Genomic DNA, 24,595 nt, shown 5'->3' with positions numbered 1-24,595 from the left:
CCCACGTAAGGTAGGTGAATAAATATGTTTTTAGGTGCCTAGATTTAGCAGTGATAGGTGCTACTTGAAGGGATGGATAAGTAGGTAGAATAACTGATACAGAAATTAAGTGACTGCCCATGTCCTCAAAACAGTCAGTAGCAGAGCCAGTAATAGACCTTGAGCATTCTGTATTGCCATAAATCAGGAACGTTTTAATCCCTCTGAGAAGTGGTACAAAGGATGGTCCATAAGTGTTCATGCTTACTATTTCTTTTAACCATTTAAAAGCATTATGTGACTTACAGTATTGCTTTTAGTGTAAATTAACATAATTCCCTTGCTGTGAAGGGAATTTAAAATTGAATAGTAGTAATCCAAATTACATTTGATTTTTCTGATTCAGCATTAGAGAGCAAAATCATGCCAAGTAATGTTCAAATTCAAGTGCTGAGGTATAGTGGGTATAGTTCAACATGGTATTTCCTGAGTGAAACAATATTCCTATTTCAGAGTAGCAGCCGTGTTAGTCTGTATTTGCAAAAAGAAAAGGAGTACTTGTGGCACCTTAGAGACTAACAAATTTATTAGAGCATAAGCTTTCGTGAGCTACAGCTCATGCATTCGAGGAAGTGAGCTGTAGCTCACGAAAGCTTATGCTCTAATAAATTTGTTAGTCTCTAAGGTGCCACAAGTATTCCTTTTCTTTTTGCGAATATTCCTATTGTAAGTGGTAATCTTTTAAACTCATGTTCATGTTTGTTTGAATTCTATGTTCATTCCTTGAAATTTGAATTTAAGGTAGTACTACAAACTGAGGGTTACAACATGAGCTAATTCTAGTAAGTTCTGGTTCATTTGCTGCAAATTTTGTTCCATACATAATAACCTCTGAAAGGTTTTGAATTTCTAGTACTTATATGCTAAATAACAAAGTAAGTGTTGAAAGAAACCTGGATAAGTGCTTTCCCTTACCTACTGAACCAGTTCTTTCAAATTGATTTGGGAAACAGATGGAGAAACTCCATTTTTGTACTTCAGTGTTTTTTTTAAAAAAAAAAAAAAAAAATTACTGTATGTAGTATTGTTGTATGTGCGCTGGTCTCCAGATACTAGAGACAAGGTGTGTGAAGTATTAGTCAAATAAAAGATAACTTCTGTAGCTGAGAGACAAGCTTTCAAGTGTACAGAGAGCTTTTCTTCAGGTCTGGGCACTCTCTCACCAACAGAAGGTTTTTTTTACGGATTTTTCTTTTTTTGTTTTATGTTTGTAGCATTGTTTAACTCTAAAAAGTGTACTCTTTGAAGACAAAATGTAATCTGATTTTAATAGTGCTTTTCCAGTAACGTGCCCCACGATGCTCTGTAATTTAAAAAAAAGTATCTTGCTGAGTTAGCTAAACCATAGGCAAGAAATACATTTTAACCTCAACCTTAAACACTGACAATCTAGATCATTACATTTGAATGGTTATAATTTTAAACTTGATCTTTTCTTTTTATATAATCTTACACAAAAGAACAGTCCAGCTTCAGTAACAAATATTATTCTATGATTGAACGATGAGCTCTATGTCTGTGGAACACCACAAGACTTGCTCTTGACCTTGAGCGTATATCTGAGACTTGCCAGAAGTCCTGCATTGCTAGATCTTCACATTGATCAGGATATGAGATATTGGGTATCTGATGCAGAACACTTTAAATGTTATCAAAACTTTGTATATAGTATAAAATGGAACTTAATGTCAGTGTAAAGACTTAACTGGGGTGTGGAGGGTGCAAGGGGGGGGAAGATTGCCAAAATGATTTTACATTTGCTTTAGAGTTAAAATGCAGTGGCCTTACTAATGAACTAAGAAGAGCACTTGGATAAGATAAATTCTGTCTTTTTTTAATATAACTTGTATAACTTAACTTTCTTTTTAATTACACAAAATTCTTGTGAGTTTTCTGAAATAAACATGGACAGGATAAATTAAAATAAAATGTGATGGTGACATAACAAATACAGTATAGTATTTTCATGTTAAACTAATGAATCTCCCTGTATCCTATTTTAGATGGCAATGAAAACAAAACAGCGCATGCTAAAAGAAGACTGGGAATTTTTTAAACAGAGGCGTTTTATTGAAGAGCAGGTAGGATTATGGTGTTTTAGCAATTTATATTAGGTAGTTTGAATATTTTCTGTATACTATGAGAAACAGACACTTGCAACTGAAAGAGTAATCTGTATATTGCACTAACCACATGTGCTCTAATTCTTCAACCCTATGCTTAGAGCACAGTTGGATAAATGGGAATTAAGCACAGATCAGCTACAGAATTGGGCCCCCATGTTTTTTCTAAACTTTAAGGGTAATTGAGTTTGTTCCTACATGTTAGTCCCTTTGTGTATATCCATAAAAGGCATGTAGCTGCTGAAGTGAGAGAACTGTGTTGTGATCTAGGAAAAAGTAATACACAAAACTCCAGTTATAACTAGATCAGAGAGGTTGACTTAGTCTTGTGATTTCTTTAATATGGAAATACATTGTCTTTGAGCTAACATATTTTGAATGCCAGGTGTTTACTGCTTCTAACTTTTTTTAAACTTTTGTAGGTATAAATGTTTTTGACTTTGGGTATTGTGATAGATGATCAAAAGGATCCTTTTATCAAGTTATTACTTGCATTATAATTTTCTTTTTAAGTTGAGCATTATAAAAGGAAAGGATTTTTTGCCATTAGTTATGCTATAAACTGGTTAAAATTTTAGTGAACATATACTTGCAATACTAAAACACTGCCTTACAATTTACTTTAGTTAAATAACAAGAAAGCACTAGCTGGTGAGAACAACTTCACAGACACAATGAGGCATATGTTGTCGTCACGTTTGAGCATGCCTGACTGTCCCAACTGTAATTATAGAAGAAGGTGAGCTGATTTTTTTTAATGAGTTCATAATAAAACATTAATCTCTTGGGTTAGAGAAAAGAGGATATCAAATATTGTAACTGGCACAGTGCATTTAATAAAATTGAATGCAACTTCAAACGATTCCTTTTAAAAATCTGACACTAAGTTTTATTACTATCTTAATTCTTGAGCAGATGTACTTGTGATGACTGCAGCCTTTCACACATTTTAACATGTGGCATCATGGATTCACCAATAACAGATGACATCCATATTAACCAGTTACCACTACAAATTGATTCTGCTCCGGATTATCTGTCTGAGATCCGCCCACCTAGTATGTCTTCAGCAAGCTCAGAATCGGGTTCCAGCTCTCCTATCACAATTCAGCAGCACCCAAGACTCATCCTTACAGATAATGGCTCTGCACCAACTTTGTGAGTGCTGTTTTTATTGCAGATTTTGGAATCATAATGAAATTGAGAGAACTATGGAAGAAAAGTTGCAGAAAGTTTGATGGTCATTTAAAGTGAAACTGTCATTGTTTAAAGATTTAACACTTATTTGCAGTAGTACTTAGCTGCATAGGGGAACTTACTCGGAGAGGTATCAACTGCCTGAATTCATTACAATGAAGTGGTAATTCTTGAACATATATCTTAGTTTTATGCCTCCAAATGGCTGTATATTCAGGAGCTCAGGGAGACATCCACCACAGAACCCTGCATACACATGTAGCCACTGGCAGTGGCAAGGATAAACTTTCTGGATGGTGACCTGCTAGCTAGATGACTTCCTGTTGTTCCACACATTTTTGTCACATCATCTGAAATCTTGCTTTAGACATCTACCCTAAGTGAAATCAGGGTGGATTGATTTAAGTCACTGATTTTGATCATCATTTAAATCAGCAAGCAGGAAATCTTGATTTAAATCATTGTTTTAAATCTTGTTTTGCATTTGTACTTTAGGTATTTTTCCAAAGAAAATTTGAATGAGTGGCTGGTAATCATTAAAACGCGTTGGTTTGCCTTTATGCTTTATCTTGCTGCTTTTGCATACCAAAAGGATATGCTGAGTCTATACACATTACGTTCATTGACATTCTTAATTTTATATGAGGATGTGAAGGAGGTTCCCAAACCTGAGCCGGTCTTTTTAGGTGACAAATCTGAGGAACTGTCCCAGATTGAGATGTCATTAGAGGTGGTTTTGGAACAAATGGATGAACTAAACTGTAATAAGTCACCAATGTGATGCCAATTTTTAAAAAGGGCTCCAGAGGTGACCCCGACAATTGCAGGCCGGTAAACCTGACTTCAGTGCTGGGTAAACTGGTTGAAACTATAGTAAAGAACAAAATTGTCAGACACATAGATGAACATAATTTGTTGGAGGAAGAGTCAACATGGTTTTTGTAAAGGGAAAATGTGCTTCACCAATCTACTAGAATTCTTTGAGGGGGTCAACAAGCATGTGGACAAGAGGGATCCAGTGGATAGAGTGTATTTAAATTTTCAGAAAGCCTTTGACAAGGTCCTTCACCAAAGACTCTGAAGCAAAGTAAGCAGTCATGGGATAAGAGGGAAGGTTCTCTCATGGATTGGTAACTGGTTAAAAGATAGGAAACAAAGGGTAGGAAAAAATACAGTTTTCAGACTGGAGAGAGGTAATTAGTGGTGTCCCCCAGGGGTCTGTACTGGGTCCAGTCCTATTCAACATATTCATAAATGATCTGGAAAAAGGGGTAAACCGTGAGGTGGCAAATTTTGCTGCTGATACAAAACTACTCAAGATAGTTAAGTCCCAGGCAGACTGCGAAGAGCTACAAAAGGATCTCTCAAAACTGGGTGACTGGGCAACAAAATGGCAGATGAAATTTCATGTTGATAAATGCAAAGTAATGCACATTGGAAAACATAGTCCCAACTATACATGTAAAATGATGGGGTCTAAATTAGCTGTGACCACTCAAAAAAGAGATCTTGGAGTCACTGTGGATAGTTCTCTAAAAACATCCACTCAATGTGCAGCGGCAGACAAAAAAGCAAACAGAATGTTGGGCATCATTAGGAAAGGGATAGCTAATAAGAAAATATCATCATATTGCTTCTATATAAATCCATGGTACGCCACATCTTGAATACTGCGTGCAGATGTGGTCTTCCCATCTCAAAAAAGATATATTGGTATTGGAAAAGGTTCAGAAAAGGGCAACAGAAATTATTAGGGGTATGGAATGGCTGCCATATGAGTACAGATTAATAAGACTGGGACTTTTCATCTTAGAAAAGAGATGACTGGGGGGGATATGATTGAGGTCTATAAAATCATGACAAAAGGAAGTATTTTTTCACAGAGCACAGTCAACCTGTGGAACTCCTTGCCAGAGGATGTTGTGAAGGCCAAGACTATAACAGGCTTGAAAAAAGAACTAGATAAATTAATGGAGGCTAGTTCCATCAATGGCTATTAGCCAGGTTGGGCAAGGATGGTGTTTACCAGAAGCTGGGAATGGGCAACGGGATGGATCACTTGATGATTTCCTGTTCTGTTCATTCCCTCTGGGGCACCTGGCATTGGCCACCTGTTGGAAGACAGGATACTAGGCTAGATGGACCTTTGGTCTGACCCAGTATGGCCATTCTTATGTTCTATATGTTATGTTAAAAATGGGGAATAATGTATTTACGAGATAAAATATTTATTTGTGATTTGTGCCAAGGTTGAGTGGGAATTCAGATGTAATAAAAAATGTACAAAAACAGCATTTAAAGGTTGGTTTTTAATTAATCTACCTTAAATCTGTGTGATATATAAGAAAACTTATAAAAACAGGTTTTGAATTTTAAAACTAACTGATTTATTAAACTAAGGGAGTATTATCTGTAGTTAGTGAATTAAACTGATTGTTTCTGGTCACCATGTCCTTCAGGATTTTAGAAGTAGCAAACCTCGTCCTCCTCAATCTATTTTTTTTTCCCTAGGTTGGAAGAGGAAAACAAGCTTTCCTGCTTTTTTTCATCTCAGTTGACTTGTTAACTTTGATCTAGTTATTGAACTGAACTAGTTAAATAAACTGAAATGAAGAAAATATTCTCTTTGCACCTGCAGAAGAAGCTAGTGCTCTCAAAAGGTGGCTTAGCATTTCAACAATGTCTGATTCCAGGTGCTTCACCAGTTCAGGGATTTGACTTCCTTTAAAACATTGGCAGGAAACATGTATTGCATGGTGTTTGGGGTGTGGGGTGGGTTTTTTTTGGTTTTTTTTTTTTTTTTTACTTAATCTAAATCATTTTAATAGATTAGAATAAGGCCTTAATATAAATGATCATAAATTCAAATTTAACTTTTAAACTCGAAAAATCTGATTTTTAAAATACTTTTAAAATTGGTTTTAATCCTCTGTGAATGAAATAGTTACACATGCACCACATGTCTAAGGAATACAACCTTACCTGTCATGTACTAACCAGAGATGATTCAGACAATCATAACTCGTATTTTTGTGGTTTGCCTTACAAAGAGGAATGATAAACCTGAATATAAGAACTGCTTAATGATTTTTTTTTTTTTGGCTATCTAGTGTGAGAATAGGAGACTTTTTGAAAGGTTAGTCACCTGATTACAAGTAACTGAGTTGTGAAATCTTCTATCAAGACTGTTGAGCTGACATTATTTAAGACTTCTAGCAAAGATTCTTGTGCAGTGAAAAAAGTTCTCCTCTCATCTCCTTCTAATAATCAGAGTGATTTTAGGAATTGAGGGATTTGATATTGCTTCCTGACCCTTCCCCAAACCAGAAAGGGGTAGAAATTATTTTAAAATTGTGGGAGTGGATTGAATTTTTTATTCCCGGCCCATCAAGCCTTGTTAGCAGCTGTCTAACTACTACACCCTGTTACAGTATGTGACACATCAACAACAGTGAAGAACATTAAGTTGATTCTGCTATGGTGATCAATAATGAAATAGCTAACATAGGTATTTTAGGGAGTTGTCATTAAGATTCAACGTTAACATTTTATTGAAGTGAATGGGAATAGCACAGATATGTCAGTTGTTTCAGGCTAATATCACTTCATTGATTTCTACCTGGATCTCATTTCAAAATTTATCTTTGCATTTATTATGGCTAGACTTACTGCTTTATAATGAAAGCATAGATTCTTGAACATAATCTTGTGCAAAGTTTATTGAAAAGGGCATTTATGTGGCAATTTATGCAGTGGCACAATTGCATTATACTCAGTTTTCAGAGTAGCAGCCGTGTTAGTCTGTATTCGCAAAAAGAAAAGGAGTACTTGTGGCACCTTAGAGACTAACAAATTTATTAGAGCATAAGCTTTCGTGAGCTACAGCTCACTTCATCGGATGCATTGTTTCTTATCACTGTAATTATTTTTCTGTTTGAAGCAGTTAAAGTGTCTTTCAGCTTTTTTGTTTATTTTGACACGCATTAAATCGGCATGTTTCCAAAACAACTAGCATTGTGCAAGTATTTCAATTTTCCTATCTATTTAAATATTAGCATCTATATTTATCTCTGTTTGCTGTGTTGATACTAGCCTAATGCCTAAATGAGACCAAGACAGTTGTTTGGGTAGTTCTGTGATGTTGCATTGTGGTGTTATGAAAAATGTCAGGTTTTCTTCTCCTGTATTTAAATTATCTATGTCTTCTAGTTCTTCATCTTTGTAAAATTTTCAAAGATGAGGGCAGGCTTTTGTAATATTACGGATCTACTTTTGCCAATATTTTACTATATTATCTCAGTTCTTAAGCTAACTTCAGTTCTCCAGGAATGAAGATCAATAATATTGACTGTCTTCTGAGATACTAATTTAAACCGCACTTACTGAAGGCAGCGTTATCTAAAGACCAGACACTAGTTCACTCTTCCTTCAGGGGAGGATCATTCTGTTTCTCAAATTAGGACCTAAATAATCTCTTGGGTATTTCTATCCCTGTGGCACATGTGGTGTATGCCTAATGGTACTGTACTGTAATTAAATCTCAGCAAAAAGTCTTACTGGAATGCAAAAGGACATAATAATACACTTAAAGAGCTCTTTATATATTTGAGTGCTGTACAAATATTACTGCAACACCCTCGTGAGGTAGGTAATTAAGCCTGCATACTTTGTTTAGTTGTGGCAGGAAAAATTTCTAGTCCCCTATTCAGGAATTGTATGAATAGGCACTATGAAAAGGCCGGAAGGATTAATGCATTTTTTTTGTTTGTTTTGTTTTTTTTAACATAGCTAAGCTAAAATAGTGTGGTATCCAGGAATGCGTTATTAGGGGAAAATTTTAAAATGAATGATCATTAATCAAAAAATGATTGTTATGCTTAGTAATTCATGTAGGGAATTCTTGCTTAACATTGTCAGTGCTTGAAATATTTTCAACTTTTACACTTCACACATTTTCTACCAATAAACTCATTGAAATAAGGCTTGTCTCATCAGAGGAAAGCTGGATTTACCCTTCGTTGTGTTTTGGCATGGTGGAGTTACTGGATTTCTTGGTGGCACAGTATTAGAGAAAAATTACACATAAAAATACTAGAAAATCTTTTTAGCCCAGGCTTTCTGTTGAGGCTAGTACCTTAAACAGGCTAGATGGTAGGTAGTTAGCAAGTCTGTTTTAGAAAACAGCTATCTTAACTATTTTGAAGCAGATCAATTTTAAATTGAAATACAAATTATGTATCTAAATTTTATTTCATTCCAATGTTTTGTAACTGGTTTCACAGTGGCTTAGATTACTGATCATCATCATTTATGTAAGCCTCTCTTTCCCCAGTGGTAGTGATGATGAAGATGTTGCACCGTTATCAGCAAAATTTGCTGATATCTATCCATTGAATAACTATGATGATGCAGAGGTCGTAGCCAACATGAATGGAATCCATAGCGAATTAAATGGTGGAGGGGAAAACATGGCATTGAAAGATGAGGTATAGTACTTTACATAAATTTTGTCTTTAATCTGTCAAATGAAATAATCATTGGAGACTGGTTTATCTTTTTTTAAACTACTGATTTTCAGTCTCCTCAGGTGAGCAGTACTAGCAGCAGTTCTTCAGAAGCAGATGATGAAGAAGCAGATGGGGAAAGCAGTGGTGAACCCCCAGGGACTCAGAAGGAGGAAATAAGTCTAGGAAAAAGAACATTAAGAAAAGATGAGGCCAAAATGGATAGTCCACCCCCATCTTACCCGAGTCAGCAGGTATAGCTCACTGAAGTCTTGTATCCATTGTAAGTTACCTTTAAAATCTTGACTATTTGAGAATGAGTGAAAATAGTTTAATTAGAAGGTAAGTTGCAGATATAGGAAATCTTTTTATCTGTTAAGCTGTCATTATGAAACTTAAATTATTTTCACAACCGAATATATAACCATTAGAAATGTAGTGTTGGCTGGCCTTCTTGAAACCGAAATCTGAGACCTTTTGTAAGGAGTTGTATTCTTTGCTGCTGCTGTCTTAAAAAGACTGCTTCCTGGTTGACATAGTACTTCAGTCAGCATGAACTTAAACTGTTGAACATATAACAGAAATCCAGGATGAATTTACTGTTCTGAGCTTGAATGGTGAAAAACTTTTAGTTAAGTGATGGACAGTGATTTTTTTTCCCACTGTTGAAGTAATTAATGAATATTTCAATAATCTATCTAAAACTGATTTGCAAATGTAGGGAGTCTAGGATAGTTCATTGCTTCATACTTTCTTTATATGGATGTCTTGCATGTAGATCTGTTGTGACTCAATATTTTATTGGATTGCTAATCTGTTTACTAAAAATTCCCAAACATCATACTTGGCTCTCTGCTCAGTGTGTAATGGTTTCTTTTTTAATGAGTAAATAAAAAAAATTAAAGTCAGTTATGTGTGAGCTAATTTTTTTAAAAGACAATTGCTGCAAATCCAAAGGAACCTGTATGTACTATTGATAAAAACAACCATAATACTCTATTATAAATCTGCTTGCTTGCATTCATAATGCCATATTCTGACTGGATCATTTCCAGACTGGTAATCAAGCTTTTCAATAGTTTGTTTGTGGAACAAAATCAGTTGCTTTTGTTAATTCCTTCCAAGCAAGAACCAAACCACGCTCATGCTTTTGTAGTCCTGACCACAGGAACCACCATAAAAATGCTTTGAATAGCTTTACGTTGCCTTTGTTACAACTCTGGACCTATGAACCCTGATGAATATTAACTTTGGTTTTAAACCTGTATAAATGTGTAAATTGCTCCTTACCCATTCTCCTTTATTGTACAAGACTAAATAATATTTAGACTTGCTGTTTTGTGACATTTAAAAGAAATAAAACTATCTGAATTCCTTGTCTGACAAAATGAGGAGAGCAACTTTTCATTCCTTACAGGCTGACCAAGGTCCAAATACTTGTGAATGCCATGTTTGCAAACAGGAAGCTTCAGGTGTGACTGCTTCAGCGCTCGCAGCTGGACGCCTTCCTGCTGGCCATCAGTTTGTGAACCCAGAAAAACCTGCACATCCTGCACTTCACCTTTACCCCCATATACATGGACATGTACCATTGCATACTATTCCTCATCTTCCTCGTCCACTTATCCACCCTACCTTATATACAGCTTCCCCCTTTACACACAATAAGGTACGTGTGACTAAAAAAATGCTTTCTAGTTTCAGGAAAACAATTGTAAATTTGTGTGCATTACAGTAATTTAACTTATTAAGGCCCTATTGGCACATTACACTTACCTTTATAAATTAGGAAAAAAAGTAATCTACTCATACATTCTGTAAAAGGGAAACCCGAAGTTGAGAATACCCCAGTTCTGATGGAATTTGGCCATCTCTGGATTAGCAGTTGCTATCATAAGGCTAATCTTGGTAAAGATTTTGTCAGTTTCTTATCAATTGGAATAGATGTAGGAACAAGAAAAAATCTTTAAAAGATCAGTGTAGTTACATTTAATGTAATATGGCTGTGCTCAATTTTAAATTTGTATATATTTGAGGTCAAAAGTTAATAGAAGAAAGGCAGCTGTTGTTCCTTTTCAACATTGCTGTCCTGTATTTGGGTCAAAATGGTAATACTGTGAATAAGGTCAAGTGTAGAGGACTACTTGTTCAATGTTTTTGTGCTTTTAGGAGAGAGTAAATTCAGCAAAGCACTTCTGCAAAAGAGCATGGTTAACTAGCAAGATAAGGCTATTATAATGCATGTTCATCTGGAGATGTTCAGGCACTCTGACGCTTCAGTGAGTGGGGCCAGATAATTGCCTGGTTAGTTTTTCGGAAATTGCTCTGATTTAAATTTTTGAGGGTTTTTTTGCACTTAAGGAAGACTGTCAGATAAGACTGAAACAAAAATGTGATTCACATTTGCAGTACAAATTTGCTCTGAAAAGGGATTCTAAAAATTAGCTCTGTGGAGTTTCACATCGTTTTATTCAAAATCAATTAGTTAATTTTTCATGTATAAAGTATTCTAATCAGCCCCATAAACTCAGTCTGAGCTCTGAGAGATGCCAAAGGGAGCTGGGTGGGGCAGGGAGGGAAGATTCCTTGTGACTCTCATGCATAATTACCTCTAAAATGAAAGGCTAATGGGATTGTGTAAGTAGTGTGGAAGGCTGAACTTAGCCTGTGTCATGCTGTCTGGAGTGGCTCACAATTGTGACTGTCTATCTCAGGGCACACTGTCAGAAAACAGGGCAGACACCCCATGCTGGTGGTGTTGTGTTCTATAATTAGATTTCACAAAGACAATAACAAAGGTGAACTCCTGAATCACTATACTAGTTTTACCATATTAGATCACAGCTGGTCCCCTTAGGCCCTCCAGTCTACCTTGCCACCTAGACAAACTGGACTTTGTGACTTAAACCAAAAATCACAATACACTCACGTTGCTCCCAGTCAATTGGTATTCTAGATCTGACACCAGAGACCACTCTGGTAGCCAATTGTATAGTAAACTAACTAAAGGCTTATTAACTAAGAGAAGGAAGTGAGAGTTATTGAGAGATTAAAGCACGAGTCAGTTTGTAATTCCAAATGGTGGTAGTGATATTATAAATTGCCAGTTTCCCCAAAGTCTTTTCAGTGTTCTCAGATTGTCTCTGGGGAGCTCCGCTTTGCATCTGATACACTTCCCTGTAAGAGTCGAAACAGTCCAAACATGCAGGATCTTTGCCTGAATCCATACTTATAGCTTCTTTCACAGAAAACAAGCTGACAGTGTTACTACCCACATAGGCTTTTCATTTGATGACCAATAGTGAGGAATGCATTTTGAGTCTTTGACCGCCAGTCATCTCACACAATAACCACTTGCTTTGGAATTAGCACTTCTCTGTTAAAATTCATCATTAGCATACCACAAGGCTTCTTTCTCGTTTGATGGATTATTTAGTTACAGGAGCATACACCATGTAAATGTTGGGTACTATATTATAACAAATACAGATACAAATAAGTGAAAACAATGCATGTAACATCCCATTAGTTTTCATGAAGTTTAAACACCAAATACACTCTGGTACATCTAAGAATCACTTTGATCTATACTAATATACAAGTGAATTGGCCTGGGTCTCTGGCATGAGCTGGCATCTGGTCTGCAGCGTCACAAGCTGAATCGCTTTTACTGTCAGTTGTATGTGAGAAGGGGAAAAACACAGCTTCACTTTCAATTTCAAGTTGTATATGCAGAGCTGGCAATTGGAAAACTACAAATCTTTATTTGAAAATGGAGCAGACTTTAAATGAAGTCAGTGACTCAGAAAATGTGGGACTCTGCAGTGCTACTTTTAGAGTGCAGCTCTCCAGAATAGAGGAAACTTGCACTCACAGATCTTAGTCTGATTCAGATGGAGGCTTTAATGTCTGGTGCAAAGTGAATGAAATATGTATTTCTGTGATGAAAACAAAGGTAGTTGGAATGCAAAAATCTTAGTGTATCGTACAAAAAGATCACAGAACACATCAACTGGTATATATTCAGGTGAAAGCAAACTATACTGGTAACATCTGTAAAAGAGGTGTGAAGTAAGTCTATTATAGCTTCAGGGATAAGAAGTAATGAAAAATTAAGTCAAAGAGTAAGGTTTAATTGGTTTTGGACTTTTTGACAATAGGTCAGGCAGAAAGGGGGCCCTAAAATAGGGTGTTAGTATTAAGAAGGAGCTGAATGTGCATCACCACTATCTGCAATAGCTTTTCCTCTGTGCCTAAAGGAGGTTGTATTAGTCACTGGAGAGACAGCAGGAAGAGAGGGAGTAGGATGGGAAATAAGTCAGTGAAACAGGAAGTCTGAGCTGCTCATCGTTATGGGGAGATCGACGCTGCTGCAATCGATGCAATCTAATAATTCTAGGAACAAAATAGTTTACACGTTTCATAGATTCCAATTTTTTAAAAATTACTATGTTAAAACTCCTGTTGAGATGACGAGTAGAAGATTTAGAGTACTAGAAAGAATCTATTTAGAAACGCATCTGTTTAGACTAGAATATATACTGTATTTCTCTTTCTCCTGTGCTTATTTGCAACTGATATTTTCATAATCCCCTGATCACAATTGGTTGCTGTGGTAATGATTATATTGTCACAGAGGACTGTTTTCTAGTGGATAATAGGTAGTTAAAAATAATGAGTCCTTAAAGGTTCAGCTTTTATGCAAATATAATTTTTAATAAAAAGTTAAGACCAATAGAAACACAGTATGCACACACCTTTTTATAAATGGAAATTTTTTTCAAATTTTTCTGTCAGCTGGTTGCTCTTTAAGAGCTCTGTGTGTGTGTGGATGGATAGATAGATAGATAGCAGTTAAGGTATGACCCACACATATTCATATATAAATATAAACAAACCTGCCATAATTGTTACTTCGGGAGTCAAACTTTTATTAGTTTTTAGTTTACATAATTTCTTACAGGATCATAGCACTTTATTATAATGACTTGAATATTGCTGTTGGAATAACTGTGTAGGCAGACAGACTATTAATTAGAAAATATTGTTATTTTTGTAGGCATTACCGCCAGCACCGGTTCAGAATCATACAAACAAGCATCAGGTATTCAATGCATCGCTCCAAGATCATATTTATCCAAGCTGTTTTGGGAGCACTCCCGACTGGAATAGCTCTAAATTTATAAGTCTTTGGGAATCAGAAATGATGAATGACAAGAACTGGAATCCAGCTACTTTTTTGCCTGACACACTTCCTGGTGAGGATGTGTTATAATTTCACACTGGATAACATTATGAAACTGAATGTGGCACTTTGTCTGGCAGTGATACATTTCATTGTCATTTTTGAGAGAGCAGTTCTGGTAAAGATTTTGTATAGACAGGGAGTCTTGGTAGCTATCGTCTGAAAACGTGAAAGTAGAAACTCTTTAATCTCATTGCAGGGGCAAAAGCAAAAAGAAACTGCCTCTCTTGACCTCTGGTATAGAGAGATTTATAGAGATGCTTGTATCTTCAGATTCGTGCAGCTACAGAAGGATGTGGGTTTAGAGAGATGCTTATAAGGAAGGGATAAGAAGTAAAAATCCTGAGTCTCTTGTCACAAGACCTTGATCTTGTTTCATAAAATTATAGGAGCACTGCTAGACTAACACCACCACAACTGCCACAGATTTCTTCCTCTTGTCACTGTGATGGGAGAAAAGCTAGAAGAACCCAGAATGGATGACTTAGATGTAAAACAAGCTTCAGAATATTTTCATATTACATTATGTTGTAGAATCACTTCCTTAGACCTTTGAATTTGACTTATCATACAAAGGAACAATTTATATATCAGCTGCCACTATAGGATCAGGTAATTTAGGGGCTTGTCCAAATTTGAATGTGTATAGGTATGTTTCATGTGAATTCAGTATGTCTTGCTTCATTAAACTAGTAAATCTGAGGGAATTCTAATTGGCAGTTGGATACAGAAAAGTCTGTGCTGCTTTGCAGCAACTTTCTTGAAATCTAAAATACTGTTAAGGTGAGAGAGAACAGCGGAAACTCAACCAGTAAAATAGTACCTTATAATATACAAAATAGTACTGTATACATGTACCTTACTTCTCTTGTTTTCATTACAAATATTGCATTTTTTGCAAGGCTTCTTTCTGTCGTAAAACATGACTCACTGAGAAACTGTCTTGTTCGGAGACTTTATTTTGCTTTTAGTTTTGATTGTCTCTTGTCTGGCCTGTTTCTAATTTGTACCCAGCTACTATAGTAGCATTAAAAAACTAACAAAATACTCCATCCAGGTCCTAGTGGAAAACAAGTGAGAGTAATCTCCGTTATGGAAAGTCACACCCCAAAAAACACCAGCACAAACTGGCACTTGGAGTCGCCAATAATTAAGTAAGCATTAAGGCTACATTTTCTTCTCACTCTGATTGAGGTGGTGTGCTGTCAGTGCCTGTTGTGTTATATGGCTAAACTGGGCATTAGACTCCAGAGTTATCAATCTTACACATTTCACAAGTGTAAATGCACTTAAAAAAATTAAAAGGTTGAACAGATATGTTCAGTAATACAGTATGCTGCTTATTACCAAAACTGATCTTTAACACTTTTCAAATTTTAGTTTTATATGACAAATTGGCCTGAGAATTTAAATTTAGTTACACTTACATAGACTAACATTCAGCGAGAACATATTTAACTTCAGTAGTCCTACCAGGCCCGTAATAACATGCATAGCTAGATCAGCAAATTAGAACGTGCTTAAATCTGGCTAAGTGCCATAAACACAATTCTTGTAATTCTAGAAGTCTTAATTTCTGTATGTTTTTCACTTGAAGGGAGTGATCTATTAGCACCAGCACTCTCAGAAATAAGACCTGAAGCACTTCCTACTACATCTAGCAATGAAGCAACAGCAGTTATAGATAGCAAAGAGAAAAAAAATGCTGCAAAGAAGAAATGTCTGTACAATTTCCAGGATGCCTTTATGGAAACTAATAAAGTTGTCATGGCAACCTCTTCTGCCACTTCTTCTGTCTCTTGCACAGCTACTACAGTACAGTCAAGCAGCAACCAGTTTAAAGTATCATCTAAGAGACCTTCATCAATAGGTAAGAACTATAATGCATGTGAAGTTACTTGAAGTCAGTTGCTAAATTAATGAGCCAGAAAGGTTTTAAGGTATTATTATTCATATTATGTATTTAAATGGTTTAAACAGCTTCTTTTAATCAAAACTGAGCTATTACTCTGGAACTTTATTTTTTTTTTCTTTACTCTCTTAAGTTCAGGACTCCATGATTAAGTCCTTTTGGGTTAAGGTTGGTTTGGCCAAAATGTTGGTGTGTAAAAAGGGAAAATACATTTTAAAAATATATTCTTTAAATATGCTTGAATATCTTAATTGCTTAGTTTTGACCAAAAAGATTACTTAACTGATTTTTAAAGGTTTCGGAGTAGCAGCCACGTTAGTCTGTATCCACAAAAAGAAAAGGAGTACTTGTGGCACCTTAGAGACTAACAAATTTATTTGAGCATAAGCTTTCGTGAGCTACAGCTCACTTCATCGGATGCATGCAGTGGAGGTGTATTTTCTACTGCATGCATCCGATGAAGTGAGCTGTAGCTCACGAAAGCTTATGCTCAAATAAATGTGTTTAGTCTCTAAGGTGCCACAAGTACTCCTAGCTCTTTAAAAATCAGCAAAAAGAAAAGAAGTCCGGAATGATTGGTTTGAGCTAGTGGAGATTTCTGTTACTTCATTTTTTGAAGGAAATTAACTTTTTTTTTTTTCCCCCCTTCTCCAAATTTAGGAGAAGTCTTCCACAATATCAATAAAGAGGACCATAGACATTCTGCACCAGTTGCACCACGAAATAGCCCTACTAGTTTAGCATCCCTTCCTTCACTCTCTCCTGCAGCGCTGTCTCCAGCCGCTACACCCCATATCCCAAATCTTGCTGCTCCATCTTTCCCCAAAACTGCTGCAATAGCCCCTGGATTTGTGGATCCACATTCAGGTCTTTGTCCCTCCACAGTTGCACCCCCTACTTCAACCACAAACAGCTCTGTAAGTGCGCCACCAAGTGTCTGCAGGTGAGTTTACTTTGTTCATACTTTAAATTGGCATTAAAAATAGTAACAAATATGCAAAATAAATGATCACTCTTGCAGCACCACTTTGTATACCATTATAACATGAGAGGGAGTCTTGTCCATTTAATAGATGAGCAGGACACCTGGGTTCTGTTCCCTGGTTTGCCACTCACCAGCCGTGTGACTTTGCACAAGTCACATCAAGTGTGGTGTTACTCTCAGGAAAGTGTGGCCATGGTGTTTCTGAGGTTGCATTTTTTTTGTTATGTGCAGAATCACACTTGTTCAGCTTGTAAGTAAAAAAAACACGTTTTATCATTGTGTATGCTGAAATGGGATGGAAGAGTCAAACTGCTTTCTGGTTCATTCATCATTCAAGTGACAATGTACTTTTTGTTAGTTTAGTCAGCCGACTTCATGGATTCATAGATATTAAGGTCAGAAGGGACCATTGTGATCATCTAGTCTGACCTCCTGCACAATGTAGGCCACCGAATCTCACCACCCACTCCTGCAATAAACCTCTCACCTATGTCTGAGCTATTGAAGTCCTCAGATCATGATTTAAAGACTTGACTCAGAAACCATACAAGGAGCATACTTCATGAGAAAGCTACCATATTTTAACAGTGTTTTGACCATAACTGTGCTTGCAACTTCTCTGAGTATCAGTTCCCCATTTGTAAAATGAATGTAATAACTAACCTTTTTTTGTGATACTTAAAATTTTAAAGATCTTTGAAAGCATTGGGTGAATTGTGTACAGGACATTATGGCAGAGTGATTTCATAGTGACACTGATCCTCTAGTGTCTGAAGAGCAGGAATGTCCTAAAGGCAAAGCAGCTAAGTCATTCTTCTGAGTACTCTGACTTGTGGTACTGTGGTGATGGTTGCTGTGGAGGAGATGGGAGGCCACAGCAGTAGTTATGATGGGGCAGCTTGAGAACCAAGCAGAGTGATAGCTATCCACTTGAATTACTTTTTAAAAAGTTAGCTTTGTAACATCTGGCTAGCTTTGTATTACTGCTATTTGAACTAGAGAAATTATTGAAATATAAAAATGATTCTTTGCAATAAAAAGAGAAATGTTTCTTTGATCATAGGTTACCTAGTCTAGTGCAATAGAACCCAAATTTCTGTTTGCACAGGGGTGCAGCTATAATGCAAATAATATTAGGATGTGTAGGAAATGGGATGGAGAAAAAGACAGAAAATATGCTGTTATATGAATCAATTGTACATCCTCACTGGGAAAACTGTTCAGTTCTGTTATCCTATCTAAAAAGGATATAGTTCAAGTAGAGCGGGTTCAGAGACAGGTGAAGAGAATGGGAAGAGACATAGAAAAAAATTCAGTATGAAGAGATAGTGAAAAGATTGGCACTGTTCACCTTGTGAAGAGAGAAATGAAAAACATAGAACATGTAGAACATGCACTACATTTTACAGTTTCTCATAATGAGACATTAATTATAAGTACTTTTTTCACACTATGCATAGTTACCTTATGGGACTCACTTTTGCTATCTTTGTGGACAAGAGTTTAGCAGAAATCAAAAAGGATTGGGCACTTACAGGGATTACATGCATGTGCAAAGTTATAAGCATGAAGGTTATTTTAAATATGTAAGGATATAAATCAAACTGTGTTTCTTGGTGAATAAACTTTCCCTGGGCTAAACTATTTTATAACTGCCTCCTGCAGAACTTTATACCTTCCTCTGAGGAACCTGATACTGGACTAGTTGGATCACTGTCTGTTCCTTTTCAGATGACCTTGAGAGTCTTGTTTGTAGTAAAGAGTTTGGACACCTGTAGAAGCAAGGGGGGAAACAAGGAGAGCAAATACTGTGTGACCAACCAGCTCTACTGGCCACCAGTGATCCATAGACCACAGTTTGTGAATCACTTTGGTTTAACAAATGAAAATAACTGGTTTCCAGATTATGAATACAAGTATACCTTTTAGACCAGGATGGATTTCTCTAAACAGTGATTCTCCCATTTACTCATTCAGTGGACCACTTCATGAGCTTTTCATGGAGCCATCTTCCCTTTAAAACACCCTAGTCTCATTGCTTGGTTTTGAACATACAGGTCTGCAGACTGCTAGAATAGGTTTTGAGGTGATGCACATCCCACAGTTTGAGAACTGCTGCTTCTGATTCACGTACATCTCTCTCTCTCTCGTGTGTGTTTCTTTTTTATTATATTGTAATAAATCCTCTGTTTTCTTTAATACAGTGATCCTGACTGTGAGGGCCATCGCTGTGAGAACAGTAATACGTATGATCATCAACAGTATGATGGAGAGGAGAGCCAAGATGAAGACAGCTGTTCGGAGCATAGCTCTAGTACCTCAACATCCACAAATCAGAAAGAAGGAAAATACTGTGACTGTTGCTACTGTGAGTTCTTCGGTCATGGAGGTGTAAGTTTTGTTTAATTATTTTAATAAGAGTAACTGTTTTCAAGTGTGCTGTCATCTGTTGCTTGTTATATTATCTAATTTGCTGTAACTGTTTAGTGGCAGAAATAGAAAAATAAATGACTGTAAATTCCTTTTTTCATTTTTAACTGTAAATTTTAACCAAGTATCTTATAATAATCATACTGCAAAGATAGGAGTTTTGTAGCTAGAAAATGCATTCTAAAGCATTTTCTAAGAAGCACTAAAAATAAACTAGTGACAATAAAATTATTTCACAGCTAGATTTCCAGCACTCTGTGAATTTAGGCAAATTATTTAACCTCTGTTAAATCTGTGAAATAGGGTGATTGTACTCTAGCCACCTTTGTGATACACTAAGAACAGAGAAATAATAGAAAGGGATGGAGCTAGAGAGGTCAAATATAAGAGTAGAAAATAAAATGTAAACTGGGAAATTTGTGCATCTAGTATGAGCAAAGCTTAAAAAGTTTCTTTAAATTAAATTTAAAAAAAGTTTCCTAATTCTTAGTATTACAAATATACTTACAATTCTGAAAAATAATTCACTAATAAGAAAAGTACAACAGTGACTTGACCAACCTAAAAGGCGTTTTGTAGTAATAACAAAGCTTTAATACTTATTAATTGGTTATGGGATCTCTTTCCTTTTGTCTGCTTTTCTTCAGTGCTGAGGATTTGACTCAAGCCTGTTTAAGTCAATGGGAATCTGAAGACTTAAGTGCATACTCCTTGCATAAGCAGCAAATATGAACATTTTAAAAGTTCTGTTTAATTGCAGTTTTTATAAATTGAAATAGATACTTTTAATGTGGGAATCTATTTTAGGGTTTTACACAGCCATCCATTACCATAGTAGCTAATTATCTTCCATGTAAAATCTGTAATAATAAAGTACCTAGTAGACTTCATGGAGTCTCTGGCGCTTTTCCCATTTTGGGGTAAAAACTATGCTTACCGGGATTAAAATAAAATCAGCCAATACTACCTACATTGTTTAGCAGTAAAGACAATTCAAAGTGACAACCAACCCAGCTGACTGGATTGGGCTATAGTTTTAGCCCAAAGTCAAACAAACAACTGCATGAAAGTGGTGGTGGCTTATTTCTTTTTTTCCCCTGCCACTAAATATTTACGTGGAAAATGTTGGCAGCAAAGACTTACTCCTTTTTCAAATTACATTTGATAAACTGTCAACCACCATAACTAAGTCCTGACCTACCACTGGAAACTCCTCTGTGGCATTTGGTCTCCCTCTACCTCCCCACCCACCTGCAAGATGAAAATAAACAGCTCTGGCTAATGAGACAGCCAAAAATCTGTTGTGATACTGTTGTCTGTTGCATACGTATTGCATGTGCACACAACTGGCATTGGGAGTCGGTATTTTTTATGCACTATCTGAAACTTCATATTGCAATATTTTAAGCAGCACTGTGAAACTTTCAAGCCAGGTTACTATACTTTTTTCTCTTATGGCCATTAGCCACCGGCTGCACCAACCAGTAGAAATTATGCAGAAATGAGGGAAAAACTTCGCTTACGTTTGACAAAGAGGAAAGAGGAGCAGCCGAAGAAACCAGACCAGATTTCTGAAAGAGAGAGTGTAGTTGACCATCGAAAAGTGGAAGACTTGCTACAATTCATAAACAGCTCTGAGACCAAACCAGTAAGCAGCTCTCGGGCAGCCAAGCGAGCGAGACATAAGCAAAGAAAGGTAAGAAACAGACCCATATTTGTCACAAATTATCTAACTTGAATTTATAAAGGCATTGGTATATTTGTGAAATTTTCCATAGGTATCATTTTAAATGGCACAATACTGATTGAATGTGCATTATTGATTTTAAACTGGCATTGATGTACCCTGTAGCATACAGGTATATAACACAGCTGGTTTAGTCTGGTGGGTATAGTAATGGTGCTGTTTTGAAAGCTATCTGAGATTTTTTTGCTCTGAGGATTTACCAGTATATCATAGCCTTTTTTTTTTTTATTGCAAGTAAATAACATATTAGAACTGCACATCATCAAAGGGGGTATTTTAGTGTCAAAAATTTCAGGATCTTTAATGCACTCCAGGGTGGTTACCCAACGTGACACAGTAATAATGGGTGGATGTCAAAATCTAGCATTCTTTACTAGGACATCAGTCAGCTCCATTAAAATGTTCCTTCAACCATGTAGCATAGGAGCAGTATGTCTGTGCTGATGTGGAGGAGACTCAAGGTTTGTAAATAATTTGATCTCTACTGTTGTCTAAGTGGAATTAAAGACAGGTTGAGTGAAGAGCCATGGTCTCCCTGGTTGGCTGGAGGGTAAATATTCATAGAATCGTAGAAGATTAGGGTCGGAAGAGACCTCAGGAGATCTAGTCTAACCCTTTGCTCAAAGCAGGACCAACCCCAACTAATTCATCAACTAAATAAATATTGGGTCAGGGAGAAGTGGCAGTTGCAGTATGACGTCTGAATTTAACTAGCTTTCAAATGTCAGTTGGCAAAAAGAGGAAATATATGGAATTATGTCCTTCAAAAATTGTGACGATTTGGTTGTGAGGGAATACAGGAAAATGGTTAAATTTTTGTCTTATCTTAATAAACAGAAAATCTGGGTTTCTTGTTGAGTTGATATCTTCACGTACCAACTTCAGGATGTACAGGAAAACGTTCAAAATAAGGCTTAAACTACTGTGTGTGTTTGAAATCTGGAAAATAAATTTTATAAGCTCCCTAAATATTCCACATTTTAGGTGATGCTTTACTTTGCACATTTGGATTTTTGTAGTTTGGAGTATTTCATAGGGGGGCCAAAGTTGTGTTTAACATAGGCCATAACAGACTATTTTTTTCACAAAAAGAAAAGGAGTACTTGTGGCACCTTAGAGACTAACAAATTTATTTGAGTATAAGCTTTCGTGAGCTACAGCTCACTTCATCAGATGTTCACGAAAGCTTATGCTCAAATAAATTTGTTAGTCTCTAAGGTGCCACAAGTACTCCTTTTCCTTTTACGGATACAGACTAACATGGCTGCTACTCTGAAAACTATTTTTTTTCATAAGTCCCAAAGTTAAGAAGTAGTTTTTCTTTAAACTGCTTGTTTTTAACATTGTCCATTAATTCATTTTAAAAACACAAATTATGCAAATACAGTGCTGTGTACTCCAGAAGAAAAGAAGCAGAAGATTTTGTAGGATTTTTTTTAAGAACCTCCCTCCCTCCCTTTCTCCTTCCTCCCCCCCCACTCCCCCACAAAAAAAACGCTTGCTAATCTCTTAAAACGAACGGGTCACATATAAGCGCTTCCAAAAATTCACAAAATTTTTGCGAGGTCTGGCTGTCAACTAGCAAATGGCACTGCGCAAGAAGCTTCTGCTCGTAATTTAATTAAGAGGGGTAAGCAAACTTAGCACAATAACATCTTGATTATTTTCAGTTATAACTGGAAAGACCCATTGTGAATTAGTAATCAAGTAAACCATTTTTAAAAATTAATAATGAATGACTGTCCTTTTATTTTTTTACAACTTTAGTATTCATTTGCTTCATAATGTACAATTTAAAAGGACTGTGATTCTCTTATAGCATTACTGGATAACATTATTTTTACTGGTGGTTTGTTAAAATTTAAACTACTGTGGAATTTTCCAATGAAGAGCATATTTTCATATCAATTTGTCAAATGTTCAGTAGAATACTAGACTTAATATTATAAAAACAATACTGAAAAAGGGGTGTGATCAACTTTAGTTATATGCCTAATACCTTTATCTGGGTGCATTCACTGGATTTTCAGGATAAGGGCCTGTTTGTGATCAGGAATAACACTGTCATGTATCATATTTACACCTATTAGTACTATATATGAACACCCAGCCTTTATCTACCCCAGCGACCTATTCTTTCTCGTGATAATATTATGAAGGATATATAGTTGTGCACTCAGTTAAATATTGCCTCTTTAGTGTTACAAAAATGAGCTGAAAAATGCTTTTTTTCCTGCTTTCTATTGAGCACAATACAAGTTACTGTAAATGAAAAATGTGCTATAGTTTCATGGACAATATCTGTAGGTAGCTGCTAAGTGTGTTAGTTTTAAATTGTTTGCCCCTTCTAATACTATTCTTGAGGGGTACATTTGTGTTTCATACTGTGACTTCTAAAATTCCTTAACACATCCTTGTAACATGGTATGTTTAGGAATTAGCTATTGAGATGAAGATCTTTTCCCAAATGTCTAGTTCTTAGAATCTTTGTCATCCTTTATTTAATAAACTGCTGCTTTTGTAGCTAGAAGAAAAGGCTCGTCTTGAAGCAGAAGCCAAAGAGAGGGAGCATCATCAGTTGATTCAAGAGCAGAGACGGCGGGAAGAGGAGGAGGAAGAAAGACTAAAACAGGAGTTGCAACGACTTCAAGAACTTCAGCAGTTACAGGCTGTAAAGAAAAAGAAAAAAGACAGAACAAGTAAAGACTGTCAGAAGATGGAAATGCTTACTCGAGACTGCCAGGCAGTGAAGGAATCAATCCCAAACATACCAGAAGACATTCAGAATGGCATACTTGAGCAATCAGAAAAGGTAGAAACCTCATCTAGTTCACTGTCTAGGCATGTAAATCATATGGAACAGAGGCCAATTCCTGAGATGGTCTGTGAACTATCTGATCCCACAAACACTAGAGACTCAAAGTTGCTTTTCCAGAAAGAGATGAATGTGAAACAGCATGAGCCCCTGTCTTTTCTCTTTGATATAATGCATCATCATAAAGAAGGTAATAGTAAACAAAAACTAAAGCAAGTAAACAAACCCTGTGCTGAACAAGTGAAAAAGCCTGCTGAATCCCCCAAAGCAACAGAGATTCAATCTAAGACCAGAAACCAAATAGAATCCAAAGTGAAAGAAGCAGAGCTCCCACAGCTTGCAGAGCCGAAAAAAGAGGAGAAAAAAACAAGCAGTAATAATAACAAAAAGCAGCTGAATCACGTAAAGGAAGAGAAAACACCTGTAGTGAGTGAATCCCCTTCTCCAAGTGAGCAGCAACAAAACAATAAACTGATACTCGCAGAATCTCCTCAGCCAAAAGGCAAGAACAAGAAAAACAAGAAGAAGAAGGGAGACAAAGTTAACAATTCCATAGGTAAGTGCATAACTAAGAATTTTTCAAAAATTTGGGCCAGCT

General features: G+C 36.2%; 1 protein-coding gene across 3 annotated transcripts in view; it reads left to right on the top strand.

Moving 5' to 3' along the window:
• FAM193A (family with sequence similarity 193 member A) overlaps positions 1-24,595 on the top strand; it is a 96,935-nt gene that overhangs the window by 63,457 nt on the left and 8,883 nt on the right. For 2 of the 3 annotated variants that reach the window (XM_038399441.2, XM_038399438.2), the window contains 12 exons: positions 2,043-2,120; positions 2,789-2,901; positions 3,078-3,320; positions 8,692-8,845; positions 8,938-9,117; positions 10,281-10,532; positions 13,923-14,121; positions 15,706-15,978; positions 16,681-16,963; positions 19,210-19,396; positions 20,901-21,131; positions 23,707-24,553. In XM_038399441.2, coding sequence (XP_038255369.1) covers positions 2,043-2,120; positions 2,789-2,901; positions 3,078-3,320; positions 8,692-8,845; positions 8,938-9,117; positions 10,281-10,532; positions 13,923-14,121; positions 15,706-15,978; positions 16,681-16,963; positions 19,210-19,396; positions 20,901-21,131; positions 23,707-24,553 — 3,040 coding nt within the window. The remainder of the gene's footprint in view (positions 1-2,042; positions 2,121-2,788; positions 2,902-3,077; positions 3,321-8,691; positions 8,846-8,937; positions 9,118-10,280; positions 10,533-13,922; positions 14,122-15,705; positions 15,979-16,680; positions 16,964-19,209; positions 19,397-20,900; positions 21,132-23,706; positions 24,554-24,595) is intronic. The other variant, XM_038399439.2, reaches the window with a different exon arrangement.

This window comes from Dermochelys coriacea, chromosome 4 (assembly GCF_009764565.3).
Source record: "Dermochelys coriacea isolate rDerCor1 chromosome 4, rDerCor1.pri.v4, whole genome shotgun sequence".
Taxonomy (NCBI): Eukaryota; Metazoa; Chordata; order Testudines; family Dermochelyidae; genus Dermochelys; species Dermochelys coriacea.
This window is presented reverse-complemented; position numbering and strand designations above follow the sequence as displayed.